The following is a 13,013-nucleotide window of genomic DNA, read 5'->3' as shown; positions in this document are numbered from 1 at the left end:
AGTCTCAGATCTTTAACTTAAACCTGTGAAAAATGGGAGCAAAAACAAAGATGTTTCAAATTTTTGTTGAGTGTATTTAAATCCATCCTGTTCTTCAACACACTGGAAACACTGGGCTGTATCTTATTTAAAAAAGAAAAACATACATCATAACTTTCAACCCCACAGACATACACTGACATTAAGGGTGTACGAATTTTGACTTCTACACCTACATACGTTAAGTGGACCAGGTCCTGCTGATGTGTTATTGTGTGATTTGATGTCAGCAACCTTTGTCAGAGGAAACTGACATCAAAGACAGTTCAATAAAAGAAAATAAAACCTCAAATTGACAATTGTCACCTTTGACTGACATGAAGGTAGATAACACCGAGCCTTTAGACTACATCACAAGAAACAGTCCTTTTTTATTCACGGTTCATTTCTTACATTGTTCAAGTACAAAGTTAAAATGCCTTTTAATTAGTTCATATTCATACAAGAGTAAAATAATAATAGTGCCTTTTCATTACTACGACAAACTTAAATACAGTCATTGTAAAGACAAACTTGATTTATACTCCTAACAATATATTTTTCTTATTTTCAGATAAAATTTTAGCACCTTTTGAAACACCACCATGTCCTCCTCTTTTCCTAAAAGCTCATCTTTCCTTTAGTCCATGAGATGAGTGTCTGCATGCGCCACAGCATTGTATTTGTACGTGTTGTGCATGTGTCTCTGTGTGTTAATAACAGTGTTCTGTGTGTTGATGTGTTTGGAAGTGTATCAGTGTTGAAAACAGCGCATCACTCAGCCTAAAAGCTGTTGATAGGCGAACAGAAACATCATCACCGAGTCACCCATCGTTTAAAAATATCGACTCCATTCCTTTTCGCCTCTGTCCGACTGCACTCTCAAACAGGTACTTGTTGAAATTACACGAAATTATCTGAAGTTCTGCTGCTGAGCCGGTGGTTTACAACTTTTTTGTTTGGCTTGTGAGCCTTTAAGATCAGCAACAACTGGTCGTAACCGCTCGTAACATGTTGGTGAACCACGAGCAACCTTGTTATGTCAGGGAACTCAACTTATTACAATGTATGATGTTAATGTCTTTTTATGTTCAAGATATAATTCAAAGACAAGAAAGCATTTCATGTCTTCATCTTCTCAGACATTTCATAATCAGAGTTAAAAATTTCAGATATAAGAGGAGCTTCTTCTCTTATTTGGTTAAACTGCATCTGCTGTAAAGTCCTACAGAGTGGGGCTGGTCAATATATCAATATTATATCAATATTGTGATATGAGACTAGATATTGTTTTAGATTTTGGATGTTGTGACATAGTAAGTGTTGTCTTTTCTTGGTTTTAAAGGCTGCATTACAGTAAAGTGATGCAATATTCTGAACCTACCAGACTGAGCTGTTCTGTTCTGTTTTCCCTTAGCCACTTAGTCATTATATCCACATTACTGATGGGTATTAGTCAGAAATCTCATAGTCAACCTGACAATATTGTCATAATATCAAGGTATTTGGTCAAAAACACTGTAATATTTATTTTTTTCTATATTGCCCAGCCCTACTACAGAGCATACTTTTGTTTTATTGTCTTGATTCCTTTAATGTGTTGTTAAAAAGTGGATTCTAACCTCTTAAAACAAAGCAATGCCAACTCATCACACGTTAACTTTACTTAGTGTAGATGCAGTTTGTGAGCAGTTCAATAAAGAGTGATTTTTGTCTGTTGTCTTTGTCTCATTAGGAGGAGTTTTATGGGTCACAAGAAGGTCAGAGTATCCAATATTTTACAGGAAAAAAGCAAAATAATGGAGTAAATGTATTAAAAACTGAACAATTTTCTGTGACATGTGTTTTCTTTTCCCTTAAATCATCTACTGAGCCCCTTAAGAGTTATTTTAGGAACCTTTGGAAAGGTTTTAAACCGTCAGCTATTTCATTGTTGTTTGTATGCCATTTAGTTGTTTTTATTGTGCAAATCAACACAACGAAACACTGTGCTGAAGATTTTCCCTTCTCACTTTGTTTCATTTGAAGGATTTTTTTAGAAGTGTGGAGGGGTAAAACAAAAGCTGGAATGAAAATGAATCTGCAGCAACAACAACGGTTTTAATAACTGATTGATCATTTAAAGTGAAAAATGATCTGGCTCCAGCTCCTCAGATGTGAATATTAGCTTATTTTCTAAGTCCTCTACGATAGTAAAAAACAAGATGTTTGAAGACCTCATATTTGGCTCTGTGGAACTTTAGATTGGTATTTTTCACTATTTGAGGTTTGTTTTTAGTCTGAACGATTAAAGAAGCAGTGTGTAGGGTTTAGTGGCATATAGCAGTGAGGATTGCAGATTGCAACTAGCCGAAACTTCTCCCAGTTAGAATTCCTTCAGCGTTTGTTGTTCAGGAGGTTTTAACCGGAAGCTGGTCTTTTGCTCTACAAAACAAACAACCCTGTGATTTAAACTGGTAAAAACACTGAATAAAGCAGTTTCACGTCACAAATCAGTGTTCCTTCTACAATTTTAGCTCGTCGCAGATGGGCAGCTAGCCCAGAACCTGCTAATGTGTGCTCACCTTTTTTCTCTGATAACCTAAGATCCAAATGTTCAGGAGGTTTTACCGGGAGCCAAATTATCTGCAGAGGTCTCCTCCTCTCTAAAACAAATGGACCCCGTGTTTTTAACTGGTAAAAACACTGAATAAAACATTTTCACTTTTCAAATCAGTGTCTCTTTAACGCTGCTTGTCACACAATGGTTACTAACTACGATGGTCAATGCGAAACTGTGATGGCCTTATCTAGCACCAGTGTTTGGTTTGTCCATCCTTGGCTACTGTAGAAGCATAGTGCCGCAAAATGGCTATCTATACAGAGCCGCTTCCTATGAAGATATAAATGGCTTACTCTCAGGTAATGAAAACACAACAGTTCTTATTTTTTAGGTGATTATGCACCAAAGAAAATATGGTTATTGTATTATATTCAGTTTCTGCCAATATAACCTCCAAAATCCCACACACTGGACCTTTAACCGAGAAAAACTCGGTGGATTGATCAGTAAAGAATTGTTGCTAGCACCCTTAAAATAGATAAAACTGCCCAATATTTCAGAAGAAGTCTGAAAATGTTAATTTGGTTTGAATGAGAAAGCTCTCACTCAGATCATACTGGGTGTGATTTTTGTATATTTATTGATTGATGATGTTGGTAGTTCCAACTCCATTACAACACTACCTTCAGTGTTATTTCAACTCGCTCTTGTTTGAGAAGAGTGTCCTTTAGCTCATCAGTTTAACAATTTCTTTCCGGCATCCTTGGGTACAATAGAACAAGTCACTATACTAACTGTAATATATGCTTTCTCTAGCCTCTCTCTCTCCCCTCTAGGCTGAGACAGAACTGAACTGAGCACCAACCTGGAACAGTACACACACACAATAACAGATTATTATTGTAATTATTATTACCATGATTATTATTATCATTACGCCCTAATCTAACATGGAATCGGAGATTACACTGACTGACTGACATGCAGCACCTGGGGGTCGGGAGTGGGAGGGGTGGGGGTGGGGGGTATTTGGGAGCACCAAGCAACGCAGGGTGGATGATGTCACGCCCTGCGGCACCGTGGGAAGCCTGGTGGCAACAGGCGGTCGGCTAAAACACAGTGTGTATGCATGTGTGTTTATGTTGATGTTTTGTAGCGAAAGGAGTTTAGAGCAAGCGTGAAAGTCTGCACTGTGTTTCCAGCAAATGTGTGTGTGCGTGCGTGTGTGTGTGTATGTGTGTGTGTGTGTGTGAGTAACCTGCAAGAGCACTGTAAAAAAGAGTTTTAAGAGTTTAAAAAGCACCTGAAGGTTGGTTGTAGAAACGGAGCGTAAACATGATGGACAAAAACTATTGAACCTGCTGGTTTATTGTTGGTTTTTGTAACTGTTTGTGCAGATGTGTGTGTTTGTTTGTGTGTGTGTGTGTGTGTGTGTGTGTGTGTGTGTGTGTATGTGTGTATGTGTCAGCATAGACTGCATGTGTCCAGTTGTTAGCTGGTATCTGAGGAAGGTCAGAGGATCGGAAGGCTTCCTGGAAAAAGATGGTCGTCTGTGGACCAAAAGCACCAGACTGAAAGAGATGTTTTCTCAAGAGACAGCCCTGTGTAAATAAAACATCGTGACACACCTTCTTTACTTATTTCTGTTCAAGGTCACAGAGCGGCTGAGTTCATCCCAGCATGCATTGGGTACAAAGGCAGAAGAAACAACCCAGAATCAAGTAGTACAATTATATCTGTGTGATATATTACCAGTTATTTATACAGGGCTATCTGTTTCAGTCGTAGGAAGTAGAAAACCAGCATAGTTTCTACAGAGTAAAGGTCTGCCTCTGGTTTCAATGGATGTCGCTGCGATTGCCGGATGACATTTTGGATCCCTATGAAACAAAGAAGGATCGTAACTGCAAGAGCTGGTGGACTTTTCACTTTTTAAGCAGACAAAAAAGGGCAACATTCTGGCTGAGAAGACAAGAGAAGCTGTATGGTAACAACAAGGGTTCAGGTTTAAATGAGTTCATTTGACTTTAGATGCTGCTTTGAGCAAGACTATGAACTCCCTAAAAAGTCTTTAGTTTGGTGTTTCTCAGAGGCCGCGCTGCTCTGGAGGCAGAAATAATCTCACTGGGTGAATTTAAACTTATTGGGTAGAGCCAAAGATATATTGGTTTTGTAGAGCCATTATAGGGACAGTGTGTTTTAGGGGGACATATTGGCATCTAATGGTGAGAATTGCAGCTTGCAACAGTGGAAACATTTTTTTTTCAACAAGAGACCTCTTCTTCTCCAAAACAAACGGACCAGGGGATTAAAATTAGTAAAAAACACTGAATAAACCAGTTTTACGCTTAAAAAAAAATCTGTGTTTTTCTGAGCCAGTGTTTGGTTTGTCCGTTCTGGCTACTGTAGAAACATGGCGGTGCAACATGGCGATCTCTGTAGATGAGGACCTGCTCCTATTGTAGATATAAATGACTCATTCTGAGGTAACGAAAACACAATTCTTATTTTTGGGTGATGTTCTACACCAGAGAAAATTCCATATTTGCCAATACATCACCCTAAAACTTACACACTGGACCTTTGAGAGACAGGAAACACTTGCATTTTGACAAAATAAAAGTCTGCTTGTTTTAAAAAAAAATCAAGAAATGTCTGTGAGAAAACATGGGCATTTAGGGGTTTTTGAGGGGGAGGAGAAAGGTTTTAAAATGAAATTAAAATATTTCACTCTCGAGCATGGTTAAGGAGTTTAAAATGAGCAATTTTGCGCATATAACTTAGGTGCAAGGCTGTCAGAAAACAGCATACATGAAGAAAAAGCAATGCCTGATCTTCGCCAGGTCAAAATGTTTGAGAAACAGAACACACCTGCCATGATTGAGCTTGTCAGCCTACTAGTGTGCATAATGTATAAGTGTAAGTGTGGTTTCCACTTCTCAAACACTTTGACCTGACGAAGTACAAACAAGATGTTGTCTTTATTAAACTTTTGTGGCATGGAGAAAGTGTGAGGGCATTACTTTTTCTTCATAAGCTGACATTTTGATACAAAATCCAGAAAGCCCACACTACTGCAGTGTAATATCAGAGTCCTAGATAAGGTCTGTATTGTATCTCTATCTGTCATGAACAATATATATTTTATATATAAACAAAGTTACAGTCTACAATCCATTTGAAAGGTTAGCAAACTAAGCATTAAATGATATTGGCAGGTATTCATGATCTTTAAAGGTCACAATATTTGCTAACAGCGGCAGAGACGGTGCATAATCACTCTCATGATGGGTAAAAACAAACCAGGCTACATAGAAAGACTATCTCATGTCGTCTTTTCACAGTATAACTTTTTTTCTGGACTTTGTCTAAGGATTATTTGAACAGAAACTTCCCTCCGGTACATCAACATGATAAAATAGTGTCCTTTTTCACTGAAACGATCCCATTAAGTCGGAGGTTTGGTACAGTATTATGACATCTACGCTCCAGGTTTACTGGGAATAACTTTATGCAGACATGAACTGTTACATCCAGCCTCAGCTTCGGGTAATGTCTGTTTACAGCCTCTGCCAGGCAAACAACATAATTACTAAAGTGACAGTATACAGTATTATTCCAATTTTGCACCATTAAGAACATCACAGTAATTCGCGCGACAGTTAACAGTAACCAATGTAACACAACAGCACTTTTACAAATGTTATTGACATTAGTTATTGACACCAAACACCAGGGAATAAAACCCACTCTTACAATGCTACTATTGTGCAGAATATCACAGCATATTCACCTAAGCATGAGCTAACCTTAATGTACACTTACAGCCTACAATTTTGCAAAAACCACTGAGAAATAATATATTTTTAAAAAGCAGACAAGTGCTAGTTGGTACTAAGTAGGTATTATGTTTAAAGCTGACTTCATTAAGTCTTTATTTCTTACAGTTTTTCTAATCCAGTGACTGCTGACACAAAGGATTGTTTTACCCCAACATTAGTGTGTGTCCTTGTTATGCACTCTCTTTACACTGGTGTGTTTGACCACTGGAGGGTGCTCTGCACAATGAAAATTCACAGTTACAAGGCTTTACACCATGATACTGACTATGATACTACTTTTTAAAAAAAAAAGTAAAGCAAATTCATGAGGCCTTACTCTATTTTTGTTTTAGATTATGTTCCAAATGAGTCTTGTTTTAAATTATTTTATAATCAGTTCTTTTTTTTTGTTATGTTTCTCTTGTTAAGTTTGATTTCCTTTCTGATTGTCAGTGTCTAGAGTTTGTCCCATGTATGTTTGTGTGTACTTATGGACTCCAGGAAGACTAGCACCATCTTTAGTGGAAGCTTATGTAACAAATGCAGCATCGCAAACATTAACAAAGAGAAAACATAATCCCAAACTGCTGCGGCATCCCAAAACTCACACTTATATTTCAGTATTTCATATTGCGGGAATCGCTGACATACTTAAGACAAAAGTGGTCTTCCTCAGGGGAAGATTCAGACCTATTTTGGTGTTGTTTTGCCACACAAACGTTTGTTTTAGTTTGTTAATTATTTATAACTCCAGAGCAGCTTTTCCACCAAGAAAACTTAACAAATTATAATCTGATTTAGTTGTAGTCATGTTAAAAAAAGGCTTCATATGAATCTGTCTGATCATGGTTACCTTGTTTTTCCTCTTGAACACTCTCCTGCACACTCTCACTATATTCCACAAATAAATAGATCTAGAAAATTCCCCTCTCTTGGCCGTTGTTGCCTCCACCCGCTTGTAAGCATTTGGTTTAACTCCGTTAGGGACACAAAACTGTAGCGACTGAAACAACCAGAGACCGTTCAGTCTCCAAGAGCACCAAAAACTGTAAAAGTGTTGTATTAAAGTGGCACCATTTGGACTCTTATCACTGCCTGACCAGCACCACGAGCATTAACTGGTGTGAGTGTGTGTATGCGTGTGTGTTTGTGTTTGTATGTTCATTGCACTGTAATACACCAGCAGCACTGTCACTATGCATGATTACAGTTAAGTGTTATGGTTCAGAGAGATTCACTGGTGTGTGGATGCACTTAGAGGGATGTTAGAAACAGAAAGTTGGGACATCTTTGTCAGTTTTGCGCCCCCTGGAGGTTTGAGCTCCAGCTGCTGTGACACAGTAAAGCCAGAAGACACCAGTTTCAAGGTCGGACAGGAAGTCTGTGTGTGAACATATACAGTACAGAAACCCTGCACCAGTACATGTGTCTGTATGTATCAGCAAGGTAGCACCAGGGGACTAAGTTCAGCCAGTGGTCTACATGGGATCTAAGGAAGCAGTCCTTTACAGTGTGTGCATGTGCATATATGTGTGTATGTCCGGTCATCTGTGTCATCCTGTTTCAGCCAACCTTCACGCACTAGCTGTATACTGTGTGTCTGTCATTACATACTGTTTTTGTGTGTGTGTGTGTGTGTGTGTGTGTGTGTGTGTGTCTATATATGTGTGTGTGTGTGTGTGGGTATCTGCATGTGAGAGAGAGTTGGTGCGTGACTAGTTGCAGGCGAAGTACTCCTTGAGCGGGGCAAAGAGGTGCCTGATGACGGGGACGCTCCAGGAACGTCCCAGCAGCCTTTGCCTGGCCAGACGACTCATGTTGGACACGTCGGTGTAGTGGACGGGGAAACCAAACACCCTGGAGACACACACACACATGACATTTGATTACTTTAGACTGCATTTGATTAAAATGAAACAATAAGTCAATTAACAGTCGATTAACATGAAGTTAATCAGCAACTATTCTCATATTAATAAATTGTTTATTTTTTTAAAGCAGAAATTTCAAATAACCAAGGCTTTTCTCTGTCCTATTGTTTTGAACTATGGGTCAGATGGTCAACTTAAAGACATCATTTTGGGCTATGAAATATTGTAATGCACATTCGTTACTGTTTTGTGACCTTTTGTACACCACACAATTAATCAATTAGTCCAGATAGTAATCGATAATGTAAATAACCATTAGTTGCAGCCTGAGTATAACATAACACTGAGTACATTAGACTGACATAATGTCAGAGTGAGCACCATTATGTCCTTTGTCCTTTGTCGTCTTATTGCAAATGAGACGACAATTCATGTAATGGCAGATGTGACCAAAGTAGTGCTGGCTCTAACATTGCTGACAAGACAGAAGTCTCTAGTGCACCAGCACTACGGGCCCCATGATGTGGGAGAAGTGCTGATCATCTGAGCAACTTTATACGCAATAATTAATTGTTTTTGGCTCTTTATCAATCCATAGTCAGAATGTTCTTTAGAGTTCACTGCTCCAAGTAGGACCCACGGAAAGCCACTTAACCCTTGCAGACAATTAAAGAGGACACCTTGACCTGCAAACAAGGTCAATTATTTTGATCTATTGAGGGTTTATATTTGTAAAACTTTTGTGGAGCAGTGAAACGTGATTCAAAAATCCGTGAAGTCATCACAATGTGAAGTCTATGAGCCAAGCCGAAACTTGTGGGCGGGATCAGCGGGAGAAACACTACTGCGCATATTCAGTGGGCTGCATACTGCGAAAGTAAACCAGGAAGTTAAAAACTCCATAGGACTGAATAGGCGCCATTTTGCCATCTAGTTATTATTCAAATCTATGCTCCAAGTGGCCAAAATTGTCTACTTCTTTTTCTTCCTTGTGTGGTTAAGGTTATACCGCTGCCTGTGGGTTTGGTGTGCTCTTGACAGCGCTACATTTGTAATTCTGCATTTTCATTTTGACAGCGATTTTTCAGAACAATGTATGTGGATAAGAATTTTTTTGAGAATCAAGGAGGGAAATATATCCGGGTCCATGTGGACTAGGCCAAGACCAGACAACCCTATCTAACATTTTGGTTTTTGTCTGTTTCAAAAAAATGTGTTATCTTAATATTGGGCATAAATTCAAGTCAAAATCAGTTAAACAGCTGTAAACTTGGAGAGGATTTTTGACTAATTCATTTTTAACTCCTAATATATGTTTAATGGGGACCTCTCCAAATGTTGCACAAAAAGACACAAGACTGCAGTTTGTTCTTTGAAAATTAACTCACTATATCAGGTGCTTCATAAAGGAAAGGTTTAAAGAAAAAATACACATCGAGACAGAACTGGAAAAAATAAATTTAACAAACTGTCAACTAATCAGTAGATGCACTCTAACACTGAGTTACAACAATGCCATTCACACAAAGTGCATCAGAGAACAAACAGAATCCAACCAAACTTCACAAAAGAATCCAGACATAAACTCAGACGCTCATATTTATCATTCTAGGAACATGCTAAAATAAAATTAGATGGACTTCAACATACACTAGCAGAGCACAGACAGGGACACATACACACACAAACATACACCACTGTACCTTTCCATCTCGGTACACCAGAGGATGTCCTCCTTGTTGTCCATGAAGACGGGGAAATGCTCGTCTTTCCCCTGCTTCACAGAGTTGGAGCGTGTTGTTATCGTACGCAACTTCTCAAACTGGAATTAAAATCCAGAGCCAAACACACACACAGACACAAAGAGACAGACAGACAGACAGAAACACACACACACACACAAACCCTTTTTAATCCTACAGCTGTCCTCCTTATGTACAGCAGGTTTCTATGATACATCGTGTATAAAGTCATCTTCAGAGGGTTATTTGCTGAAGAGCTGACTGACAATTCCTCTTGCTGGAAGAGCAGAAGTGAAACTGTAGCAGCAGGAACATGCAGTAAAAATAAACATCAGTGGGTACATGTTTGCAGAATTAGTCCACAAAATGAAATATAAAGTATAGAACTGTATATGTTTCTGGCAGTTGTTGCAGGCTTATCATTTCGTTATTTGACACCACTGAGAAGGGCTTTTGACTTTTTTTTTCCACCAGTTTTTGTTTTTCTATCCATCAAATAAAAAGTAACAAATATTTCCCACATTTGGCTTTTTTACTTTCCAAACTTGTTAGATGCCATATGATAAGTAGCACATACACACACACTTATGCACACACGCTCACGGGGGTGGATACCTTGGCTGTACGCCCGTGCTCGAGACAATCTTGCAGTTCCAGCTTGTCATTCGACATGGCTGTCAGAGGTCTGAAAGGTGCAGGGAAGAAATCAAAACATGTAAAGTAAGTATATCAGGCCTGGCTTAAATCAGCTTTGACTGACCTGTACCCAAGTAAATGGAAAGTGTGTGTGTGTGTGTTGTATCACCTGGACATGCCTGGCAGGTTTCCCCAGAAGTAGCGGGCTCGGTGGGCAGCAGACACCTCCTTGGCGTCGATCATCACTGGGTTACACTGAAGAGGAGCAGCAGGGTTACTTCCTGTGTCACTAAATATGAACATCTACTGTCTGAGAGGGCGACTCCTCCAAGTGTCATACTGTGATTATTATCATACATAGACCCTGATGTTTTTCTGGCATGAAAGAATCCTTAAATAAGATAAGAAAATTCTTTAAAGTTCGTTAAGATGTTTCTTCCCCTGATAATTAAGCACATAGCACCCACCCAAACACTGTTGTGGATCTAGTACACCCCTCTCATGGCCACGGCGCTTCTTGCTGACAGTGGCCCCCCAAGCAGAACAATGCGCCATGCCACAGTGCAAAAACTGTTCAGGAATTCCCTGAAGAACGTGACAAAGAGCTCACTGCATTGACCTGGCCTCAAAATTCCCCAGATCCCAATCTGAGCAAGCATTCATGGGACGCTCTGGTACCCCCGATCCACTGTGGGGCCATTTTGGATCAGATTCTGCTCTGACATGTCAAGGCATGGACACAGGACCTCGAGGGAAGTTCTGTGGAGTCTGGTACGGGGGCACTGGCAATGGATCTTTTACAACCTGTCGGTTGTAAGGTGGGGTACTGGCAAGTCCTATGGATGCTCGATCAGACTGGGATCTGAGGACTTTGGAGGCCAGATTGATGCCTTGCACTCTTTGTCACATTCCTCGTGCCATTTCTGAGTAGTTTTTGTGGTGAGGCATGGTTCATGTTCTGCTGGGGAGGGGGGCACTGCCATCAAGAAGTGATACTGCCATGAGGGAGGGACTTGGTTCACAACGGTGTTTGGATGACTTAAGTGCTTTGGTGGCATCCACATGAATGCCAGGACCAAAGATTTCCCAGCAGAACATTGCATTGTAACAAGATGGTCAATATTAATCACTACATCTGTCAGTGGTTTTAATGTTTTGGCTGATCGGTGTATACAGTGGCTGTGTTCATGCTGCTGTACCTCTAGAAAGCGGGAGATGTCCCGTTTGTCACTGACTCCCATAGCTACCACGTTCTCAAACAGCCAGTAGAACGGACGCTCGTCGCCCGGTTTTGGTCGAGCCTCATGCAGCAGACGGTAAAACTCGAAAAACAACCGTCCGGTTCCCTCTGTCGGAGGAAAGAGAAACTTTAATCTCCATGTTTCCCTCCACATAAAGATCATCAGTGCCTCTGAGCAATTTCAAGTTTTTTAATTTTTAATCAGCAGAAAAATCTTACACCTTAGTGTAACGTTCAACTCACTTAGATTCAAAGACAGCCTCTTACCAAAAAGGCCTTTCCTTGCAGGGTTGACTATGGAGAGGTCGTTGCAGGGGCTTCCTCCTATCACCAGGTCGAATGGTCCCCACTCCTCGATCTTACAGCATGGGTCAACATCAGCAAAAAAAGGGTTAAAAGAAACAGTTTGGTGGAGTGAAATATTCAAAAACAACAGGCATGTTAAAGAAATCAACATTTCCACATCATGCTGTGTTTACACTTTGATGTTACGCATCATTATTATTCTGCCTTAAAGCACGGAGGAGTTTCACTCACATGTTTGCGTGTTACGTTGCGAACGTCACCCACGTACATGATGCGACCCTGGTGTCGGACCATGCCAACAGTAATGGAGTCCTCGCACACCTCAGACGCCACATACTTGTCAACCTGCATGCCCAGATCCTTCAGCACCAACAGACCTGAGTGCACACACACACACACACACACAAATACACAAATTCATTCAGTTAAATGAAGATTAAAAACTGAAGGAGCGTTCACTGCAAAATGATTCATGTTGACAACCACTTAATGAGACCTGAAACATTTATTTTCCTCAGAACAAATAAATCATGTGGCAGTATGAAGTGGAATAATTCAATGTGTTTCTCTTACAGTCTCACAGAAAGATCAAGAGCTAAATTTTACTAGTTAAATGATTGATTTGTCGATGAACAACAAATTAGTCAGCGACATTTTTTAAATGCATTAATCATTTAAAGGGAAATTTCAGTTTATTTCAACCTGTCTCCTATTGTCCTAAATTTGTTTCAAGTGACTAGTGACATAATAATAATAATTAGCATGTTAGCCGTTAGCCTAGATACAGCCGGGGCGCTTAGTAGCGTCAGACCTGTTAAAACGTAAGTGAACGGGCAT

At 39.8% G+C, this 13,013-nt stretch overlaps 1 protein-coding gene across 9 annotated transcripts in view; it reads right to left on the bottom strand.

Annotated features, from left to right (window-relative positions):
* Nucleotides 1-390: 390 nt before the first annotated feature.
* The window catches only part of LOC126398485 (DNA (cytosine-5)-methyltransferase 3A-like), a 71,997-nt gene continuing 59,374 nt past the window's right edge, over nucleotides 391-13,013 (bottom strand). For 4 of the 9 annotated variants that reach the window (XM_050057872.1, XM_050057881.1, XM_050057875.1 and 1 more), the window contains 7 exons: nucleotides 12,408-12,553; nucleotides 12,114-12,228; nucleotides 11,830-11,978; nucleotides 10,800-10,885; nucleotides 10,610-10,679; nucleotides 9,956-10,074; nucleotides 391-8,238 (listed from right to left, as the gene is read on the bottom strand). In XM_050057872.1, the coding sequence (XP_049913829.1) occupies nucleotides 8,097-8,238; nucleotides 9,956-10,074; nucleotides 10,610-10,679; nucleotides 10,800-10,885; nucleotides 11,830-11,978; nucleotides 12,114-12,228; nucleotides 12,408-12,553 (827 nt within the window). In that variant the 3' untranslated portion in view covers nucleotides 391-8,096. The remainder of the gene's footprint in view (nucleotides 8,239-9,955; nucleotides 10,075-10,609; nucleotides 10,680-10,799; nucleotides 10,886-11,829; nucleotides 11,979-12,113; nucleotides 12,229-12,407; nucleotides 12,554-13,013) is intronic. The other 5 variants (XM_050057876.1, XM_050057877.1, XM_050057878.1 and 2 more) reach the window with 4 other exon arrangements.

This window comes from Epinephelus moara, chromosome 12 (assembly GCF_006386435.1).
Source record: "Epinephelus moara isolate mb chromosome 12, YSFRI_EMoa_1.0, whole genome shotgun sequence".
Taxonomy (NCBI): Eukaryota; Metazoa; Chordata; class Actinopteri; order Perciformes; family Serranidae; genus Epinephelus; species Epinephelus moara.
This window is presented reverse-complemented; position numbering and strand designations above follow the sequence as displayed.